The 20,611-nt window shown below is 46.4% G+C and overlaps 2 protein-coding genes across 2 annotated transcripts; both read left to right on the forward strand.

Annotated features, from left to right (window-relative positions):
• On the forward strand, window positions 1-1,358 carry LOC149028837 (uncharacterized). Its single transcript, XM_089149305.1, has 2 exons — window positions 1-535; window positions 793-1,358. The coding sequence occupies exons 1-2, from the start codon at window positions 40-42 to the stop codon at window positions 846-848; spliced, it is 552 nt and encodes a 183-aa protein (XP_089005431.1). The 5' UTR covers window positions 1-39; the 3' UTR covers window positions 849-1,358.
• An 18,244-nt stretch (window positions 1,359-19,602) lies between these two features.
• Window positions 19,603-20,289, forward strand: LOC149028838 (uncharacterized). The gene is made up of 2 exons (XM_089164499.1): window positions 19,603-19,723; window positions 19,826-20,289. Exons 1-2 carry the CDS (start codon window positions 19,603-19,605, stop codon window positions 20,287-20,289), a joined length of 585 nt encoding a protein of 194 aa, XP_089020625.1.
• Window positions 20,290-20,611: the final 322 nt, after the last annotated feature.

Consider the following 20,611-nt stretch of genomic DNA (forward strand, 5'->3'; position numbering starts at 1 on the left):
CTCTCTTAAAACCTCTCCAAAACCCGATCTTCTTGACTCATGTCTTGTGTGAAGGCCATGGCGGTACAGAAGAATAAGCAATCTCTCACAGCGTTTGTGTTGGTTTTAGTCTCAATGGTGGTCTTCTTTCTTCCTCAAGTCCAGTCTGATTCGATCCATGATCTCCTAAGAAGCAAGGGGTTGCCGGCAGGTCTCTTTCCGAAGGCTGTAAAATCGTTCACTCTGCAAGAGAATGGTCACCTGGAAGTGATTCTTGATGGCCCTTGTATGGCGAAATTTGAGAACAGAGTCTACTTCAAAAGCGTTGTGAAGGGGAATCTCAGTTACGGAGAGCTTTCTGGGCTTGAAGGTCTCTGCCAGGAAGAACTCTTTATATGGTTACCCATTAAAGAAATTGTAGTTGAAAATCCATTATCAGGTGTCATTCTCTTCGACATTGGAGTCGCTCAGAAGCAGCTTTCACTATCCCTCTTCGATGAACCACCGGATTGCGAGCCAAAGAAAAATCGTCAAGAAACCCTCAGTCTTTCATCAGGTTTATCTTAATTCCCATTTCTAATTTTCTGGGTTGGAGGCTTGATTAGAAATTCTCGTTTAGTAATGCATTCCTGGCTCTGCATTTTAGATACCCATTAGAAAATCCTCTCCTTCTTCTTCTTGGGCTGTTGCTGAAACTGCACTTTGTTTCTTTAGTCGTCAATTTTTATTTTCAGTTGTGATTTCAGATTAACCAGATTAAATGTGGTACGTAACAGGAAGTAGAAATTAACCCAGAATTTGTTTATTCCGCAGATGTTTCGGGGAAGAAGAACGGTAGGAACCAGAAAGGTTTTGAAGCCCAGCGATGAAACCAATTGGAGCCATTTGGCCCATTTCTCTGAGTTTTTCTCTTTTGCTCTGTTCTTCTCCAGTGTACTTTCCTTACTTAGGGCTGTAAAAATGGGAAATCAGATTATGAACTGGTAGTTGCTACAAATATGCAGTGCTTTGATATTTGTTAGATTAGATTACAAGTCTCTGGATGAAAAGTGAAACCCCAAGCTAGTGTTTATATATGGGGAGAACATGGCCAGCTGGAAAGGGTAAGGTAGGGGTGAATTTGAGTCTCGCCATTACACATATAATTAAAGAGCTTGTCTGTAGCGTGTAGGAGTCGGAGGATGAGGTCACTTGCTCGTTATTATTTGTTTAAAATGATGATTAACTTAACTAATGAAGATTAGGAGATATAACAGAGAAAATCAAAAAAAAAATCCTAGGTGCTGTTTTTTTTTTGGTAAACTCCTAGGTGCTGTCAAGCCAATACAATGTTGTTGTTGGATCGTCCGGTATTTTTAAAGACAAAAGCTTGGAGGTGTAAGTGTAACTAATGGAGAATATAAATACATGACATTTTGTTTGTGTTGCGTATAGAACTTCTTCGAGAGTCGGATATTGAGATGACCACCTTAAGAGCTCTCCAACCAAGTTGGAATAACTGAGATGCCTGCACACACAAAGAAAGCAAGAACGGTCCGGCCTAGTGTTGGCCGGGGAACCGCCTCCGACGCTCAAATCAGCCTAAGTAACAATAATGGTTCTTGAGAGAATTCTCAAGAACGTAATGAGTAAGTACTCAGATGAAAGTTCTCGCTCCCTTTCTCCATGTTGGAGGTAGGTTTATATAGAAGTTACCTGGAGGCGGCGATTCCTTAGATTCCGGATCGATAGTTGAGGAGTGAGTGGGGTAGTGGAATAACGGCTCCTTCTTTGTCGCACCTGATATCGCCGTTATGATGACTCACCTCCCCAATTCTCGGAATAGATATGCTGAGTGTTTATGAGTAACTAACTCTTCTTGACTTAGTCAAGAGAGTCTTCTGAGAAATGCTAGAGTTGGATATTTTTCCCAAGTGTGGCACTTCTCCAACGAAGAAATGAATCGCCAATATGGAGGTGTTTCTCCCCGAGTGAGGCACTCGGGACCCTTTATGAGGGAAGAGAATCATCAACCCGAGGGGGGTGCATCTCTCCCGAGGGGGTGCCTCTCCCGAGGGGGTGCATCTCTCCCGAGGGGGTGCCCCTCTCCCGAGGGGGTGCCCTCTCCCGAGGGGGTGCCTCTCCCCGGGGGGGTGCCTCTCTCCCGAGGGGGGTGTCTCTCCCGAGGGGGGTGCCTCTCTCCCGAGGGGAGAGGAGGACCGGGACCATATTTCCCCACAACAGAGCCCCCCATTCCGTGCGATTGACTTCTCGAACGTATGGAATGTTATTCCTGTGCTTCTTAGAAAATTTTCTTTCTTCTTGGAGAAACTTTTAAGACGTCGTCTTGAATGAGAGCCATTATTTCTCCAAGGCCTTCGCAATTCCCAACCGTCGTACTAATTCACATTTATTGCTGCTCCCGATATGCGAATGGTCGTGTTATCTCGGCCGTTGATCTATTCGATCAAGGGCCGTTTGATTGAGATCTTGAGTCCCTTAATCTTGACCGTTGTGTCTGTTCATTGCTGGTCGTTGGATTGCGACCTTTCATGTGCCAGATCTCAACCGTCGCTTTGCTTGATCCACAGCCGTTGATGTGTCTCTTCATCTTCCTACTCCTTACTATAAATAGAGGTTCAATCCTCATTTTCAATTTTTTGCTTGCAAACTCCCTCCGAAGTCCCCCCGATCGCGTTGCTTGCTTTCTCCAACTCGCTATTCCAATCTTCAAACCAAGTAAGTTTCTCTAACTTTTCTTCATTTCTTTCCTTTGTCATTTCCTTATTATGGATAACTTAAGAAAAGGCAAGGAAATAGCCCGAGCCCCTTCCCGACTGGAGGTCCCGACTGCCACGATCTCCAGTCCCGAGACGTCTTCCCGAACCCAGTCCATGCATTATTCTAGTGAAGATGCTTTCTCTCGGCTCTTCCGACTCTCGTATTGTGAGAGCGATCGCCGACTTAGCTAGGGACGACCCTCTTGACCAAGAACCTCTTTGCTCCGACTTAGGAACGGACTTAGTCAACCTTGGTCTTTCTATGGATTCTTCGGATGAACGGGAGGTTGATAGTATTAATCAATCTCCTAATAAATTCCGAGTGAGTCAGAGACATTATTCGCCTCGCCCACCCCTTTCTCGTCCCCAGGATTGCCACAATCGCTGGCCTGCTTTTATTTTCTCCGAATCGCTCTCCGAAGAAGCAATTCTCGAAGAAAGGAACAAACCCAAGACGCCCTCTCACATTGACTATAACCTCAAGTCTTCGGGTCCCGAGTTCTATCCCGGAGATCTCAGCCCCAAATATCTCCAGCGTCTAAGGGATTTCTGCAGAAATTCCAAAAGACTATCTCTTTCAGCTCCCGTCTTCTTCTAGTCGGGTTGGAGAGCCCCCGAACGGGGCCTTCTCCCTTTACTACGATGCCTTCTTAGGAGGTCTTCGCTTTCCCATTCAGAAAATTTTTGAAAATCTTCTCGTCCATTACGGAATTTCTCCCTCCAACCTTATTCCGAATAGTTGGAGAAGTGTTTCTTGCTTTGTTGGTTTTTGTCATAATGTGGGAGTCGAACCAACATTCCCCCTTCTTCATCGTTTCTTTGAAGTTAAGAGTCAATCAAAAGGGGGTTGGCTCTCTTCTTCTTCGTCGGGCAACCGACGCTGTGGAATGGTCAGGCAACATTATTTTGCCGAAGTCTATGCCTACCTCCACCAAAGGGTGGAGACATCACTTTTTCTTTTGTCGCCCCCCAGTTCCGCCGCCATTCCCAACTTCTTTTGTGAAGAAATCCAACTCGATCTTAAAAGACTCAACAATCCTATTGAGTTATCCGCCGCCGAAGAAGCAGCTTTAGAAAAGATCATCCAAGTCGGCGGAGATTCAGCCGCAGTTCACGGATATTTACCTGAGTATCCGGCTGCTCTTCAGTTGTGGGGCTTTTCTCCGGGTGAGCCCCTTCTTCATTGACATTCTTCAATTTTGTATATATTTCTTATCTTTGCACTTTCTCGACTTTCTTCGTTTGTTGTCGCAGTTGTCTAGCAAATTGGACATCGACGCTCTTCGGGCATTGACAACCGGGAATGTCAAAGAGGCTTTCGCCCGAAAGCCGGCGAAGAAAGGTGGTGCTTCGGACACAGGTCCCGTTGTCCAAGCTCTCGGCGCTCCGGGGTCGTCCAAGCCTTCGGGCAAGAAGACCGCAAGGAAGAGCGTCTCCTTGGGAGGGGGGCCTCCCGAGATAGGTATTCCCCGTGCCTCTCCCTCAAGCCGCTCGGGAAGGCCCTTGAAGAGGGCTCGGGAGAGCGAGAAGGCTGCCGAGGAGGACTCTCCAAAGTCCCCCGTCTTCGTTCCCGACCGGGATCTGACTTCTTCGGACACCGTGCTGGGGGACTCCAACACTGCCAGATCTTGGCTTCTTGAGGGGATGATCCCTTCGGACCGAAAGTATCTGAAGGATCTTTCGGACGACAAATTCTATGCCAACGCCTACAGGTAATTCTCCATCCTTAGTCCCTCATAGTTCTCCAAGTGATTTCTTTAACGTGGTATTCCGTATTTTCTCTAGGTTCTTCTCTGGGGGGGCGCATTACATGGGCGAGTGCTTAATTCGTTCCGAGCACTTGAGAGATCAGCTTCGAGAGCTGAAGGAAGATCAAGAACGCACCACCGCAGAACTTTCTGAGTCTATTAAGACTGTTAGGTCATTGAAGAAACGTGACGAAGAAAGGGGCTTGAAGCTGAAGGAGATATCCCAAAGCAAGGCGGCTCTCCAGGGGGAACTCTCCGAGGCCAAAGAAAATTTGGAAGAGGCTCTTCAAGAAATGGAGAAGTTAAGGCTTGAGAAAGCTGAGATGGAGTCCATTGCCGGGCAACTTCGCGAAGAAGTCCGAGTCGGTAAGCTTCCCGTCAGTGCCGAAGAGGTGCCCGAGGTGGTCCAGAAAGAGATCATCACTTCTTACCTCGGTACTTCTCAATTCAAGAATCTCCAGGTGGCTCTCTCTGCTTCGACCTACCGTCTCGGGCTTAATGACGCTTTTACTGCTGTTCTCCGACGGGTCGATATTCCTAACCCGAAGGAATTAGGCGGAATGCTAGACGGTAGAGTTTATGAGACTCTTAAAAGAGCCGTACCCGAAGGGGTTGTATGCCAAGAACCCTTCAGCCCTCCCGACCCTTTTCTTTATGTTGATGATGATCAAGCGGGGGGCTCTGGAGAGAGTCTTGAGAAGGAAGCTCCTGGTGGCGACGGGCTTGGTGAAGACAATCCTCCCGAGCTTGAGAATTCTCCTGAGAAGTGAAAGACTTCAACCTTTTCTTCCTTCCGTTTTCTGAGAAACGTTTGGAATTTTTATAAACAATGTTTGAATTTTGCGCAACTTTGCGCTTTCTCTGTAATATTTGTCGTTTGAATTTCGCGCAACTTTGCGCTTTCTCTGTACTATTGGTCCCTTTGGCCAAATGTTTTGAATAGTTGCGCAACTTATTGTTTTCTTCAAACTGAGGCATTAAGCTTCTCTGTTGACTGATCTCGTGTGTCTTCTCCCTTAGCGTAATGCCTTAGGGTTGACGATGTTTTGATTTCTCCCGAGCCTTTATTACAAATGGTCCCGAATATGGTCCCGAATGAAGGACTTGGGGAGAAATGTATCTCATGGATAAAATTCCATCTCATGAGAGTCTCACTTGGAATTTCATGAGAGGTGGGGAAAACTCCCGAGTGGCTACCCGAGCGAGGTCCCGAGTGTAACGCTATTGAATAATTCCATCTCATGAGAGTCTCACTTGGAATTTCATGAGAGGTGGGGAAAACTCCCGAGTGGCTACCCGAGTGAGGTCCCGAGTGTGACGCCATTGAATAATTCCCTCTCATGAGAGTCTCACTTGGACTTTCATGAGAGGTGGGGAAAACTCCCGAGTGGCTACCCGAGCGAGGTCCCGAGTGTAACGCCATTGAATAATTCCATCTCATGAGAGTCTCACTTGGACTTTCATGAGAGGTGGGGAAAACTCCCGTGTGGCTACCCGAGTGAGGTCCCGAGTGTAACGCCATTGAATAATTCCATCTCATGAGAGTCTCACTTGGAATTTCATGAGAGGTGGGGAAAACTCCCGAGTGGCTACCCGAGTGAGGTCCCGAGTGTGACGCCATTGAATAATTCCCTCTCATGAGAGTCTCACTTGGACTTTCATGAGAGGTGGGGAAAACTCCCGAGTGGCTACCCGAGCGAGGTCCCGAGTGTAACGCCATTGAATAATTCCATCTCATGAGAGTCTCACTTGGACTTTCATGAGAGGTGGGGAAAACTCCCGTGTGGCTACCCGAGTGAGGTCCCGAGTGTAACGCCATTGAATAATTCCATCTCATGAGAGTCTCACTTGGAATTTCATGAGAGGTGGGAAAACTCCCAGTGGCTACCCGAGCGAGGTCCCGAGTGTAACGCCATTGAATAATTCCATCTCATGAGAGTCTCACTTGGATTTCATGAGAGGTGGGGAAAACTCCGAGTGGCTACCCGAGCGAGGTCCCGAGTGTAACGCCATTGAATAATTCCATCTCATGAGAGTCTCACTTGGACTTTCATGAGAGGTGGGGAAAACTCCCGTGTGGCTACCCGAGCGAGGTCCCGAGTGTAACGCCATTGAATAATTCCATCTCATGAGAGTCTCACTTGGACTTTCATGAGAGGTGGGGAAAACTCCCGTGTGGCTACCCGAGTGAGGTCCCGAGTGTAACGCCATTGAATAATTCCATCTCATGAGAGTCTCACTTGGAATTTCATGAGAGGTGGGGAAAACTCCCGAGTGGCTACCCGAGCGAGGTCCCGAGTGTAACGCCATTGAATAATTCCATCTCATGAGAGTCTCACTTGGAATTTCATGAGAGGTGGGGAAAACTCCCGAGTGGCTACCCGAGCGAGGTCCCGAGTGTAACGCCATTGAATAATTCCATCTCATGAGAGTCTCACTTGGACTTTCATGAGAGGTGGGGAAAACTCCCGTGTGGCTACCCGAGTGAGGTCCCGAGTGTAACGCCATCGAATAATTCCATCTCATGAGAGTCTCACTTGGACTTTCATGAGAGGTGGGGAAAACTCCCGTGTGGCTACCCGAGTGAGGTCCCGAGTGTAACGCCATTGAATAATTCCATCTCATGAGAGTCTCACTTGGACTTTCATGAGAGGTGGGGAAAACTCCCGTGTGGCTACCCGAGTGAGGTCCCGAGTGTAACGCCATTGAATAATTCCATCTCATGAGAGTCTCACTTGGAATTTCATGAGAGGTGGGGAAAACTCCCAGTGGCTACCCGAGCGAGGTCCCGAGTGTAACGCCATTGAATAATTCCATCTCATGAGAGTCTCACTTGGACTTTCATGAGAGGTGGGGAAAACTCCTGCCGGTGGCACCCGAGTGAGGTCCCGAGTGTAACGCCATCGAATAATTCCATCTCATGAGAGTCTCACTTGGACTTTCATGAGAGGTGGGGAAAACTCCCGTGTGGCTACCCGAGTGAGGTCCCGAGTGTAACGCCATTGAATAATTCCATCTCATGAGAGTCTCACTTGGACTTTCATGAGAGGTGGGGAAAACTCCCGTGTGGCTACCCGAGTGAGGTCCCGAGTGTAACGCCATTTGAATAATTCCATCTCATGAGTCTCACTTGGACTTTCATGAGAGGTGGGGAAAACTCCCGTGTGGCTACCCGAGTGAGGTCCCGAGTGTAACGCCATTGAATAATTCGAAGAGATAGATGTCGGCAATGAAGACGTGGATTTATTGAAAATCAAATGGTCTTTCGACTTTACCTGCAAATGTTACATATTTGGATTAATTCTATTGATAGAATTTCCGAAGGTTCATGGAATTCCAAGTTCGATCAATTGTCTCGCCCGTGGCCAAGCTTTTTAGCTTGTAGGTTCCTGGTTTCGTCTCTTGTTCGACGAGATAAGGTCCTTCCCATGTGGGTGAGAGCTTGCCTTGGTTTCTTGGGTCTGAAGCCGCAACTTTGCGGAGCACTAAGTCACCCGTACGATGTCTTCTATTTTTTACCCGAGTATTGAAGTATCCAGCTACTCGATTTTGATATCTTTGATTCCGGTATTCTGACATGCTCCGTACTTCGTCTATTAGATCAAGATTACTCTTCAAGCCTTCTTCGTTTGCTTCTTCATTGAAGTCAGTATATCTCTTTGATTCTGCCAATACTTCCACAGGGACAAGTGCTTCTGTGCCGTAGGCTAGCCGAAAAGGTGTTTCTCCCGTAGGAGTTCTAGCCGTGGTGCGATATGACCAAAGGACGCTTGGTAATTCTTCCACCCATTTGGTTCGACTTGTCTCCAAGCGCTTTTTTATTCCATCCAACAACGTCCGATTGGTTATTTCAATTTGCCCATTGCTCTGCGGATACGCCACGGATGATGTTCTATGCTCAATGTGATATCTTTCACAAAAATTCTTGAAGCCGGCTCCGATAAATTGCCTTCCATTGTCAGTCACAAGGATCTTTGGGATTCCAAATCTGTAGATGATTCTTTCTTGGAAGAACTTCTCCATTTGTTTCTCAGTAATAGATGAGAGAGGTTCGGCTTCCACCCACTTAGTGAAATAGTCGATTGCCACGACCAAATATTCTTTATTGTGGGCGGCCTTAGGGAGCTTTCCCACCAGATCCATTCCCCACATGGCGAAGGGAATCGGACTGGAGACAGATGTAAGAGGGACAGCCGGAGTCTTCGGAACAGATGCATGAAGTTGACATTGCTTGCATTTTCTGACATATTCCACGGCATCTTTCTGAATAGTCGGCCAATAAAGGCCTTGGCGTATTATTTTATGGGCCAAAGCTCGGCCTCCCATATGCGCTCCACATATTCCTTCGTGTACTTCGGCTAAGGCATATTGAGCTTGAGAAGGGCCAACACACTTTAGAAGAGGCTGTGTGACCGATCTTTTATAAAGTTGTTCTTCAATAATGGTGAACTTCGCTGCTTGATTTCTAACTGCCTTAGCCTCCTTGACGTCTTCCGGAAGGATATCATTCTTCAAGTATGCTATAATTGGGCTCATCCAACTAAGCTCTTCTTCAATATCCATCGCCTCGGCCTCCCGAATACTAGGAATTTCTAACTGTTCAATATAAACGGCTGAGCCTAAGGTCGAATATTTGGATAAAGCCAACTTGGATAACTCGTCTGCTACTTCATTTTCCTTTCTCGGAATTTGCTTTATCTCAAGATGATCGAAATAATGGCGACAATCATCAATTTTGGCTAAGTAATTTGCCATTCTTGTTTCCTTTGCCTCGTACACGCCACGAACTTGATTCACGATCAACTGCGAGTCGCTTCGGACTTCCAATTCTCGGACTCTTAGGGCTCGGGCAAGTCTTAGTCCTGCTAAGAGGGCTTCATACTCGGCCTCATTATTAGAGGCTTTAAAGTTGAATCTTAAAGCATAATGAATAGTGAATCCATCCGGGCTGATAAGCATTAGTCCTGCTCCACTCCCCGAAGAGTTGCTCGAGCCGTCAACATGCAAAGTCCATAACTCCGGACCGGGTGAATTTTCTACTCCCGAACTAGGCATGTTATTCTCAAGAATAAAGTCGGCCAGAACTTGTCCCTTTATGGCTGGACGAGTTCTATACTCAATTTGATACTCGCTCAACTCAATAGCCCATGTGACCATTCTTCCGGCTAAGTCTGGTTTCTGTAGTATCTTCTTCAACGGGAAGTTGCTCAAGACTACAATTGGATGAGCTTGGAAGTACGGTCTGAGTTTCCGAGATGCGATTACAAGTGCTAAAGCTTGTTTATCCACATCCGGATATCGTGTCTCGGCATCTATTAAAACATGACTTACGAAATAGATAGGGTTTTGTGAAGTACCTTCTTCTTTTACTAAGACCGCGCTTACTGCCGCTGGAGAAATGGCTAAGTATGTGAATAATTGTTCTCCCGTTGAAGGTCGGGCTAAGAGAGGTGGAGTCCCGAGCTTCTCCTTCAATTTCTCGAACGCTTGCTGACATTCATCGGTCCATAAGGTATCTTTTGCCTTCCCGAGCTCTTTAAGAGCTTTGAAGAAAGGCAAGCATTTCTCACCCGATCGTGAGATAAATCTGTTTAAGGCTGCTACTCTTCCGGTTAGACATTGGATGTCTCTAACCGTCCTTGGTGACTCCATCTCGAGCAAAGCTTTGATTTTTTCCGGGTTTGCCTCAATTCCTCTTCGGGATACCATAAACCCAAGGAATTTTCCGGAAGAAACTCCGAAAGCACATTTCTCCGGATTTAGCCTCATCTGGTATGTTCTCAAAGTATCAAAAACTTCTTCAAGATCTTCCAAATGACTTCTTCGGACGATACTCTTTATGAGCATATCATCCACATATACTTCCATATTTCTTCCTATTTGGTCTTTGAAGACTTTGTTTACCATTCTCTGATAAGTGGCCCCAGCGTTCTTCAACCCGAATGGCATTACTTTATAAAAGTAACTTTCTCGATCCGTCATGAAGGCCGTATCCTTCTCGTCCTTGGGATTCATCATAATTTGATTATATCCCGAATAAGCATCCATGAAGCTCAATACTTCATGTCCTGCTGTAGCGTCGATCAAAAGGTCGATCCGAGGAAGTGGATAGCAATCCTTTGGACATGCTTTATTCAAGTCCGTGTAATCTGTACACATTCTCCATTTGCCGTTGGCTTTCTTCACCATGACTACATTCGCCAACCAAGTTGGGCATTCTATGGGCTTTATAAAACCCGATTGCTCTAGTTTCTCCACTTCGGTCCTGATGGCAGCATGTTTCTCGAGCGAAAAATTCCTTCTTTTTTGGATCATTGGAATTGCATCGTCCCTTATCCATAAGCTATGTTCTGCAATTCTTCGATCTATTCCGGGCATGTCTTCGGCCGACCATGCGAATACATCTAGATTGTTTTGGAGAAACTCGGTGAGTTCTTCCTTGAATTCCGTAGGTTGTTCGGACCCGATCATAGTCCCTCTTTCGGGAAGATCCGGATGAAGTTGAATTCGCTCAAGCTTTTCAACTGGTTCGGCTCTCTGCATAGCTTCTTCATCCCGGTCATCCCGAATTTCAATACTCATTGTATTGCCCGATCTCTCGGCTTTTTTGACTTTCTTAAGATAATTCACATAACATTGTCTGGAGAGTCGCTGATCCGAAGAGCACTCCCCGACTCCCGCTGTGGTTGGAAACTTCAACTTCATATGTGTTGGAGAAACCACCGCCCCTAAGGCGTTAAGAGTTGGCCTCCCGAGTAAAACGTTGTAAGCTGAAAGGTCCCGAACCACCATGAATGTTGCTTGGACGACTGCATCCCGAGGGGAGGTCCCGATCCTTAGATCCAATTGGATAGTCCCTTCGGATATGGCGGACGACCCGGCGAACCCATATAAATGAGTCCAGCATGGAGTCATCATCTCGTCCTCAAACTTCAATTTCTTAAATGCTTCATAAGATAGTAAGTCGGCGGAAGATCCCGTGTCCACGAGAACTCGGTGAACTTCTCGGTTTGCCAATTTCACTTTGATAACTATAGCATCGTCGTGAGGAGAAGTGACGCCCTTGAGATCTTCATCGGTGAAGGTTATTGGATCTGGGCATAAGTCATTTCTTCGTTTTCTTGGCAATTGCATCGATCCAACGAACCGTGCCTTTTGCTTCGCCTTCTTAATGGATTCTTCCGTCGGATTTCCCAAAACGATGTAAATGGGGGAAAACTCCCGAGTGTCGGGTTTCTTCTCGGGATTCTTATCCGCCCTCTCGGGACTTTTGGATCCGAGTCTCTTAGTTGATCTAGGTGGGGACTTCTCTCGATCTTGTCGCTTCTTCTCGAAGATATTTTTCAAGTTGCCCCGCTCGAATGAGCTTCTCGATCTCGATCTTTAGATTTCTGCACTCATCCGTATGGTGACCGTAGTCTTTGTGGAAACGGCAATACTTTGTCATATTCCTATCTTCGGGTCGGGCTCTTATCTTGCCCGGCCACTTCAAGTTGTCGTTATTTCGATCTGTAATAGAATTTTCGACCTCTTAGTATTAAGAGGTGTAAAGTCTTCATTAGCGAGTCTTTCTTTCCAAACTCCCTTTTTGTCATCTCTTGCCCGAGCATTTGAATTTTGACCTCTTTCTCCATAATTCTTCTTTTCCTTTACGCCTCTCGTAGACTCTTCCGGGCTTCGATAACTTCGCAACCGTTGCTTGTTTTTGGCATTTCTTGAGAAGTGCTCCATAAGTCCTCGGCTTGTCTTGGAGTAATACCTCGAGCAAACGTCTTTGGGTTATTCCACTCCATAGCGCATTGTACGCCATCGTATCATCCAATTCTTCAACTTCAATAGCCACTTTATCGAATCGAGAAGAAAGTCCCGAACGGACTCATTTGGTTTTTGCCTCGATGGCAAAAAGGCTATCTCGCTGTCTTCTTACTCCCGATACAACTTCGGAATCGGGCAATAAATTTTCTCCCGAGTTCTCGAAAGTTTTGGATGGATCTTGGCGGTAGGCTAGAAAACCATTTTATCGCCGGGCCTTTGAGAGATGCCGGGAAAGTTCGGCATAATAGCTCATCTTCTCGGCCAATAACAGCCATGACCGATTTAAAATAACTAATATGTTCTCGAGGATTGGACTTACCTTCAAAGGGAGTGAATGTCGGCATGATAAAGTTCGGTGGAAGAGGTGCTCTCATGACTTCTTCTCGAGAAGGGTTCTCTATCAACCACATCATAGTCGTCATCGAGGTCCCGATCATCAAGCCGTCTCTCCATGGCATCTAATCTTCTCCCGAGACCATGCGCCTCTTGACGCTCTTGCGGAGACCGAACACTTCCGAGATCGGAATATTGGGAAGTTGGTCCATGAGAAGATCCATATTGACTAACCGACCCTCTCGGGTTATTAGATCTAGAATGGCCTCTTCCGTGACTTTCTCCTTCTTGCTCCCGAACTCCTTCATTTCTGCGCCCTTTTCTAGGTAAATCTTGAGTTTGTCTAAGCCCAGCCAAACGGTGGAACACACTTCCCCTTGACCGATCCTCTCGGGGACGTGGCTCTTCAATATGCACTCCTTGAGATCTTTCTCCAACCCGTTCGGCTGGTCTCCTTGGTATTCGGGATTTCTCCTTTCTTCATTCATCGGGCGTTGCCTATCCCGAGTCCGACGGACGGCTTCACGCCTTCGTCCCTCTTGGGAATTTCTGGGGGTCCGGATGGTACCCCGATCTGATGGACTAAGCCTCGAACGACTCCTTGGAGTTCCAACATTTGTTGTTGGACTTCTCTTTGCATATTCTGCAAATCGGCCACGGTCGCTGGAATAGGAGGTTGACTCGAACCGCCTTCTCCAAATGGAGTTGGAATAGTTAACGGGGGATTCTCCGGAACTCCTTCTTGAACTTCCTCTGGAATAGGAATTTGTCGATCTAGAGAAGGGAGAGTTTGTTCTTCAACACGTCCGTTTTCTGTCTCCCTTTCTCTCGCTCGAGTGAGAATTTGAGAACTTGTCACCTGAGGTGTGGTACGTCTCGTCATGACTTTTTGTGACGATTCCCACAGACGGCGCCAAATTGTTGCGTATAGAACTTCTTCGAGAGTCGGATATTGAGATGACCACCTTAAGAGCTCTCCAACCAAGTTGGAATAACTGAGATGCCTGCACACACAAAGAAAGCAAGAACGGTCCGGCCTAGTGTTGGCCGGGGAACCGCCTCCGACGCTCAAATCAGCCTAAGTAACAATAATGGTTCTTGAGAGAATTCTCAAGAACGTAATGAGTAAGTACTCAGATGAAAGTTCTCGCTCCCTTTCTCCATGTTGGAGGTAGGTTTATATAGAAGTTACCTGGAGGCGGCGATTCCTTAGATTCCGGATCGATAGTTGAGGAGTGAGTGGGGTAGTGGAATAACGGCTCCTTCTTTGTCGCACCTGATATCGCCGTTATGATGACTCACCTCCCCAATTCTCGGAATAGATATGCTGAGTGTTTATGAGTAACTAACTCTTCTTGACTTAGTCAAGAGAGTCTTCTGAGAAATGCTAGAGTTGGATATTTTTCCCAAGTGTGGCACTTCTCCAACGAAGAAATGAATCTGCCAATATGGAGGTGTTTCTCCCGAATGAGGCACTCAGGACCCTTTATGAGGGAAGAGAATCATCAACCCGAGGGGGGTGCATCTCTCCCGAGGGGGTGCCTCTCTCCCGAGGGGGGTGCATCTCTCCCGAGGGGGGTGCCTCTCTCCCGAGGGGGGTGCCTCTCTCCCTAAGGGGGTGCCTCTCTCCCGAAGGGGGGTGCCTCTCCTGAGGGGGGGTGCCTCTCTCCCGAGGGGGGTGTCTCTCTCCCGAGGGGAGAGGACCGGGACCATATTTCCCCACAACAGTTTGTATTCGTGCGGTTTTCAGAAGGTGACGTAGATTTATATGTTTTTTTTTTTTGGGTGTAATTTCCTAATAATTACCATTGTTGAGGTGATTGTGGAACACGCATCACTTAAATGCGTAGGACCGTCAATGCATTTTAGTCCGTTGAATCAAAATCTCGGTCGAGATTCAATGGTTGAGATCAAAATCTTGACAGAAATTTTGAATCTGATTGTCCGAAATTTCACTTGACTGTCGTGCACATTTTTGAAGCTATTTGATTGTGGTGGTCTTTTTCTACCTTCTTTGTTTTTTTTGGGTATGAATTGTGATGATTTCGGGTGCATAGGAAGATGTCTTTGTGATAACAAAGTTTTATAGGAGGCCAAACTCAACCATGCTATTTATATTGTACAAATATGCTCAAAGGGCTATGACTTGCCTATTAATTTCCACGCCACGGTTGGTTAATTGGGTCTAGACACTTCTTCAGATTTTGATATATTTCTTTGCATATATGTGAGTAGGAACCAAAGAGGTTGGGTGTATTGCAGGTAACTATCGTTCTAGCTATAAATATTGGTTCATTTTTATTTGAATGATACTATAATTCTTTTGCTTTTTAATACATATGACCCTTAAAAGCAAGGAGAAAAAAAGAAAAAGTATAGCAATTCAATCCAAATGAACCAAATCTCTTGAAGTAGGATTTGGACCTATGACCAATTGGTTAAAAGCCACCTACTCTACCACTGAGAACAACAAGTGATTAAATCTTATTAGAGTTCAATTCCCATCTCAACCCATGGCCAATCCAAAGCATCCTTTGTAACCGTCAACTTCTTCATAGTCATTCCATTCCATACCTCATTTCATAGGAAGCCTCAAATTGGTTCTTGATACGGAAGTTTTATACCTAACCGGGATAGTACCCGAACTGGTCCCCACATTCGGTTAGCACTCATCTCATCGACCATCGGGTTATACCCGGATAGGGCTTCGCATGTTATCGGGATGTAGCCGACTAAGTTGACCATGGCACAATGAATACCCAACTAATATAACCTTTCTCTCTTAAGAAAGTCAACTCCCATCGACAATTGCATGGGGCTAATGGCAGGAAGACGTGATCTCAGGAGATTTGACGACTCCTGTCGGATAGACTTACCATACACATATAAGGTAAGTTGATCAATATAAGATAAGAGACACACCTCTCTGGTAAGCATCCAATACACTCTGAGTTTAATCTTGTATAGCTTTTGCACGAGACCTCACTCTATTTGTCATCTGACTTTGCCATCGGAGGCGGCTACCCAGCATACAAGCCGGCCCGCACCTAACCTTTCTTGTAGGGTTCATTGTCCCGGATACGAGAGGAGGCTCAGTCGGATCCAGAAGTATAATTGATACGCATCAGTTTGGCGCCGTCTATGGGAACAACAAGTTCTCAAGTCATGGTAAGATGAGCTAACAGATGTTCCCGACAGGAAAATACCGGGGATGATCGAACAATCTTAGAAGATGGGGTTGATCCTTCAACCCGAGTAGAACAGGAACTTCTTCAGGACAATCTGGTTCTGGAGGACCCGAACGGTGAAGGAACATCCAAAGGTCCCCAGGGCCATGCCACTGTGGCGGATGTAGATGAAATCAGAAAAGGCATGCTCGAGATGCAAGGAGTATTGCGTAACCTGGTCCATCAAATTGGAGTCGAGCAGGGACTGAGACGTAATACTCAGGTGGGAAGGTTGCTGAAAGCCTTTCAGACAGTAAGAGGCTCCCGACAAGCAAGGCGTATCCCGAGAGGAAAGCTAACCCGGGAACAAAGGGAAACTCATCCCGACCGGGGCAAACGCCAAACAAATCCCAATGGAACAAGAATCAGTGCCTTAGATCGTATTTCGGTACCATCTAAGACATGATCCTTGCCCCAAAGGAGTCGTCGGGAAGAGATCGAGGACCAGGGAGAAAGCCAACCTCAGCCTTCACGTTCGAGAGTATCCGCGTCCCGGGCACATTCTCGAAGAGAGGAGGCGGCTACCCACCATCGGAGGGAGGAGCCTGTTGAATCTGATGAAGATGGAGCAAGGCAAAATCGGCTCCGAAGGCGGGTAGCGGAGGTCGAGCGAAAACTGGAGGATCAAGAGCACGATGAGGATCTGGACGTGGTTGATCGAGAACCTTTCTCGGATGAGATTATGAACATGCCTCTTCCTAGAAATTTCATTATGCCTACATTCACCTCGTTCGAGGGAAAGACGAATCCAAAGGAGCATATAAGTTACTTCAAGTCAGTAATGACTGTGCTTGGTCGGGAGGACGAATTGCTCTGCAGAACGTTCCCGGCTACACTCAAAGGACCTGCCATTAAGTGGTTCAGCAGCTTGCAACCAGGGTCCATTAACAACTTTTGGGAGCTTGCTCGGAAGTTCATAGCCCAATTCCGAAGTGCAATCGGGAGTAAGAAGACGTCCGATAGCCTTTTTGGTATACGGCAAGGAAGAAGCGAGTCCATTTGGGATTACCTGAAACGATTCGATGAAGTTGCCATTGAGATCGAAGATCTTGATGATCAAGTGGCATACAGTGCACTTTGGAGTGGCATCACTCATCAAAGACTTCTGGAAGTCTTGCTAACAGATAAACCCAAAACGTACGGGACATGTTACGTAAATGCCAGAAGCAAGCCAGCGTTTATGAAGTTATGAACGCTCGGGTAAAAGCCGATCAGGACAGAAGATCGGATCGAGATACAAATAAGAGTTCCCCGAATGATAGAAATCAGGGATCGAAAAGCAGATGGAAACGTGATCAGGTTCGAGTGAATCACACCCCCCTCAACGCAAAGCCATCAGAGATTCTGATGAACATCCGGGACAAGAAATCTTTAAGGTGGCCCGGGAAGTTACGTTTACTACCGGAGGATTGGGATATGACAAAATATTGTCGTTTTCATAAAGATTACGGCCACCACACGGATAGTTGCAGAATTCTGAAATCATAAATTGAAAAACTAATCCAACAAGGTAAACTTGGTCAATATGTAAGGGAATCAGGAAAGTCCCGTGCTGATTCACCAGAATCAAAAAAGAGAGCCCGATCTCCAAGCCCGAGAGAAGCCGTTAAAAAGGCAGACAAGGGAAAGGAAAAAGAAGATCGGGAAGAAACGCCAGTCTACGTGATCATGGGAGGCCCTACCGTGGAATCAATCTGTAAGGCGAAGCTAAAAGCCTGGTTCGTGGGAGCTGTCCACTTACCCAAAAAGAGAGCAAATCCGGCATGCCCGGAACCAATAACCTTTACAGATGAGGATTTGAACGGGGTTGTAGCATCGCATGATGATGCGATAATCATCAAGGTCAAAATAGCTAATCAGGAGGTTCACCGAGTCCTGGTTGATACAGGGTCATCCGTTGACTTGATCTCATACGAGGCTTTCAGAAGGCTGAAACTAGCTTCATCAACTCCATTATATGGTTTTGCAGGATCTTCAGCAGTGGCCGAAGGAACGATCCATTTGGATCTCAAGATCGGGAAGTCACCCCGAGACACGCTGGTTCGAGTTAACTTCATGGTTGTAAAGGATTTGTCAGCATACAATGTGATCCTGGGACGTCCGACGCTCAATTCACTTGAGGCGGTCGTATCCCCTAGGAACATGAAATTGAAGTTCCCGACTGAGGCCGAATTAGGAGAATGCTGCTCGGATCAATCAACCTCTCGGCAATGCTACACCAACTACCTGAAAGAAAAATGGAGGCTTGAAAATTCAGGAAACTCTCTGACTATTGAAGTTCGAGATGATCGGGATGAAGAGAGCATGCAGCGAGCGGAACCAGTAGAAAAACTGGAAAGAATACAACTCAGTCAATCTCTTCCCGAGAGAGGCACATTTATCGGTTCGGAGCAGCCGGATGACTTCAAAAAAGAGCTTACCCAGTTCCTATATGATAATGTAGATTTTTTTACATGGTCGGCAAGCGACATGCCTGGGATAGACAGGAGGGTAGCAGAACATAAACTCTAGATCCAGAAGGATGCTATCCCAGTCATCCAAAGGCGAAGAAACTTCGCAATAGAAAAGCATGAAGCAATCAGAGTCGAGGTGGAAAAATTGGAGAAATCGGGTTTCATAGAACCGATTGAATGTCCAACCTGGCTGGCCAACGTAGTGATGGTCAAAAAGGCGAATGGGAAGTGGAGAATGTGTACCGACTATACAGACTTAAATAAAGCTTGCTCGAAGGACTGTTACCCCCTCCCGAGGATTGACCTCCTGATTGATGCGACTGCTGGACATGAAGTCCTTAGCTTTATGGATGCCTATTCAGGATACAATCAGATCTTGATGAGTTGGGATGATGAGAAGCATACCTCATTCATGACAAATTGGGAGAGCTACTACTATCGAGTGATGCCCTTTGGTTTAAAAAATGCAGGGGCCACTTATCAGAGAGTAGTAAACAAAATTTTCCAACAACAGATCGGGAGGAACATGGAGGTTTACGTTGATGACATGCTCGTGAAGAGTTTGGTTCAGGCAAGACATTTGGTAGACTTGGAAGAAACATTTGATGTACTGAGAACGTACCAAATGCACCTGAACCCTGAAAAATGTGCCTTTGGAGTTTCATCAGGGAAGTTCCTCGGGTTCATGGTCTCCCAAAGGGGAATAGAAGCCAACCCGGAGAAGATTGAGGCACTAATCGAGATGACACCGCCTGTCATGATAAAAGAGATCTAATGTTTGACAGGAACGGTAGCTGCATTAAATCGATTCATCTCCCGAGCCGGGGAAAAGTGCAATTCTTTTTTCAAAGCGTTGAAAACTACATCCAGTTCGGGAACGATCACTTGGACGGAGGAATGCCAGTAGGCATTTGAACAATTGAAAATATCACTCGGGACGCACCCTGTCTTAGCCCGACCCATAGCCGGGGAAACTCTCACAATTTATCTTGCTATTTCATTAACTGCAGTCAGTGTTGTGCTGGTGAAAGGGGAAACAATCCAGAACCCAATGTACTATGTGAGTCATGTACTCATAGATGTCGAAACAAGGTACCCGGACGTTGATAAGTAGGCTTTAGCGCTTCTTGTGGCGTCACGAAAGCTAAGGCCTTATTTTCAAGCACACCCAATAATAGTCCCGACTAACTTCCCATTAAAGAAAATACTTCGAAGACCTAATGTAGATGGAAGGATGGTCGGATGGGCAGTGGAGCTTAGAGAATACCAGATCGAGTTTAAACCGAGGATGGCCATAAAAGCTCAGATATTGGCAGACTTCATTGTGGAAAGCACCCTGCCTCAAAATGAGAATCAAGCAGATACTACTGAAACATCAAACTTGTGGATTCAACACGTTGATGGCTCAAGTAGTGCTTCAGGATCATGAGCAAGCTTGACGCTCAGCAGTCCCGAGGACTTCACCATAAGCTATGCTCTAAGATTTAACTTCCCGGCTTCAAATAATGAAGCTGAGTATGAGGCAGTCATAGCAGGTTTATGGGTGGCCCGAGCACTCAGGGTTCGGGAATTAGAAGTAAGGAGCGATTCCCAACTTGTTGTCAATCAAATCAAGGGAGAATACAATGCGAAGGACGACAGAATGGCCAAGTATTTGGCCAAGGTTGAACAGTTCCAGGTCTACTTCGATCGGGTAACTTACCGACAGATACCCAAGAAGGAGAATGAAAACGCAGATGAACTCTCCCGACTATCTTTGGCAAATTACAAAAATTTAGACTCGGCAGATTATATCGAAGAGTTAAACAGCCCGAGTATACAGGAGATAGAAACTTTTGAGATCAGTAACGAGCCCGACTGGACAACACCTTTGGTGCAATATCTTCGGGATAATACCCTCCCGACTGATCCAAAAGAGGCCAAACGAATCAGAAACCAGGCGGCTCGGTTCACCATCATCGGGGATCAACTATAAAGAAGATCATTCACTGAACCTCTCTTGAGATGTGTTGGTCCTTCCCGAGCATGCTATGCTATAGCAGAGATTCACGAAGGCATTTGCGGCCCGCATATGGGTGGAAAGGCTTTGGCACAAAAGGTATTGTGCTCGGGCATATTCTGGCCAACCGTGCAAAAAGATGCTATTGAGTATGTTCACATATGTGAACAATGCCAAAAGCACGCCAACATCCCAAAGGTGCCAGCAATTCCCATGATGCCCGTCTCCAGCCCGAAGGCTCCTAGAAGTCGGGAGTACCTTGTGGTTGCCATAGACTACTTTACAAAGTGGGTCGAGG

This window comes from Hakea prostrata, chromosome 1 (genome assembly GCF_041222555.1).
Source record: "Hakea prostrata isolate BN-2017 chromosome 1, UWA_Hpros_2, whole genome shotgun sequence".
NCBI lineage: Eukaryota > Viridiplantae > Streptophyta > Magnoliopsida > Proteales > Proteaceae > Hakea > Hakea prostrata.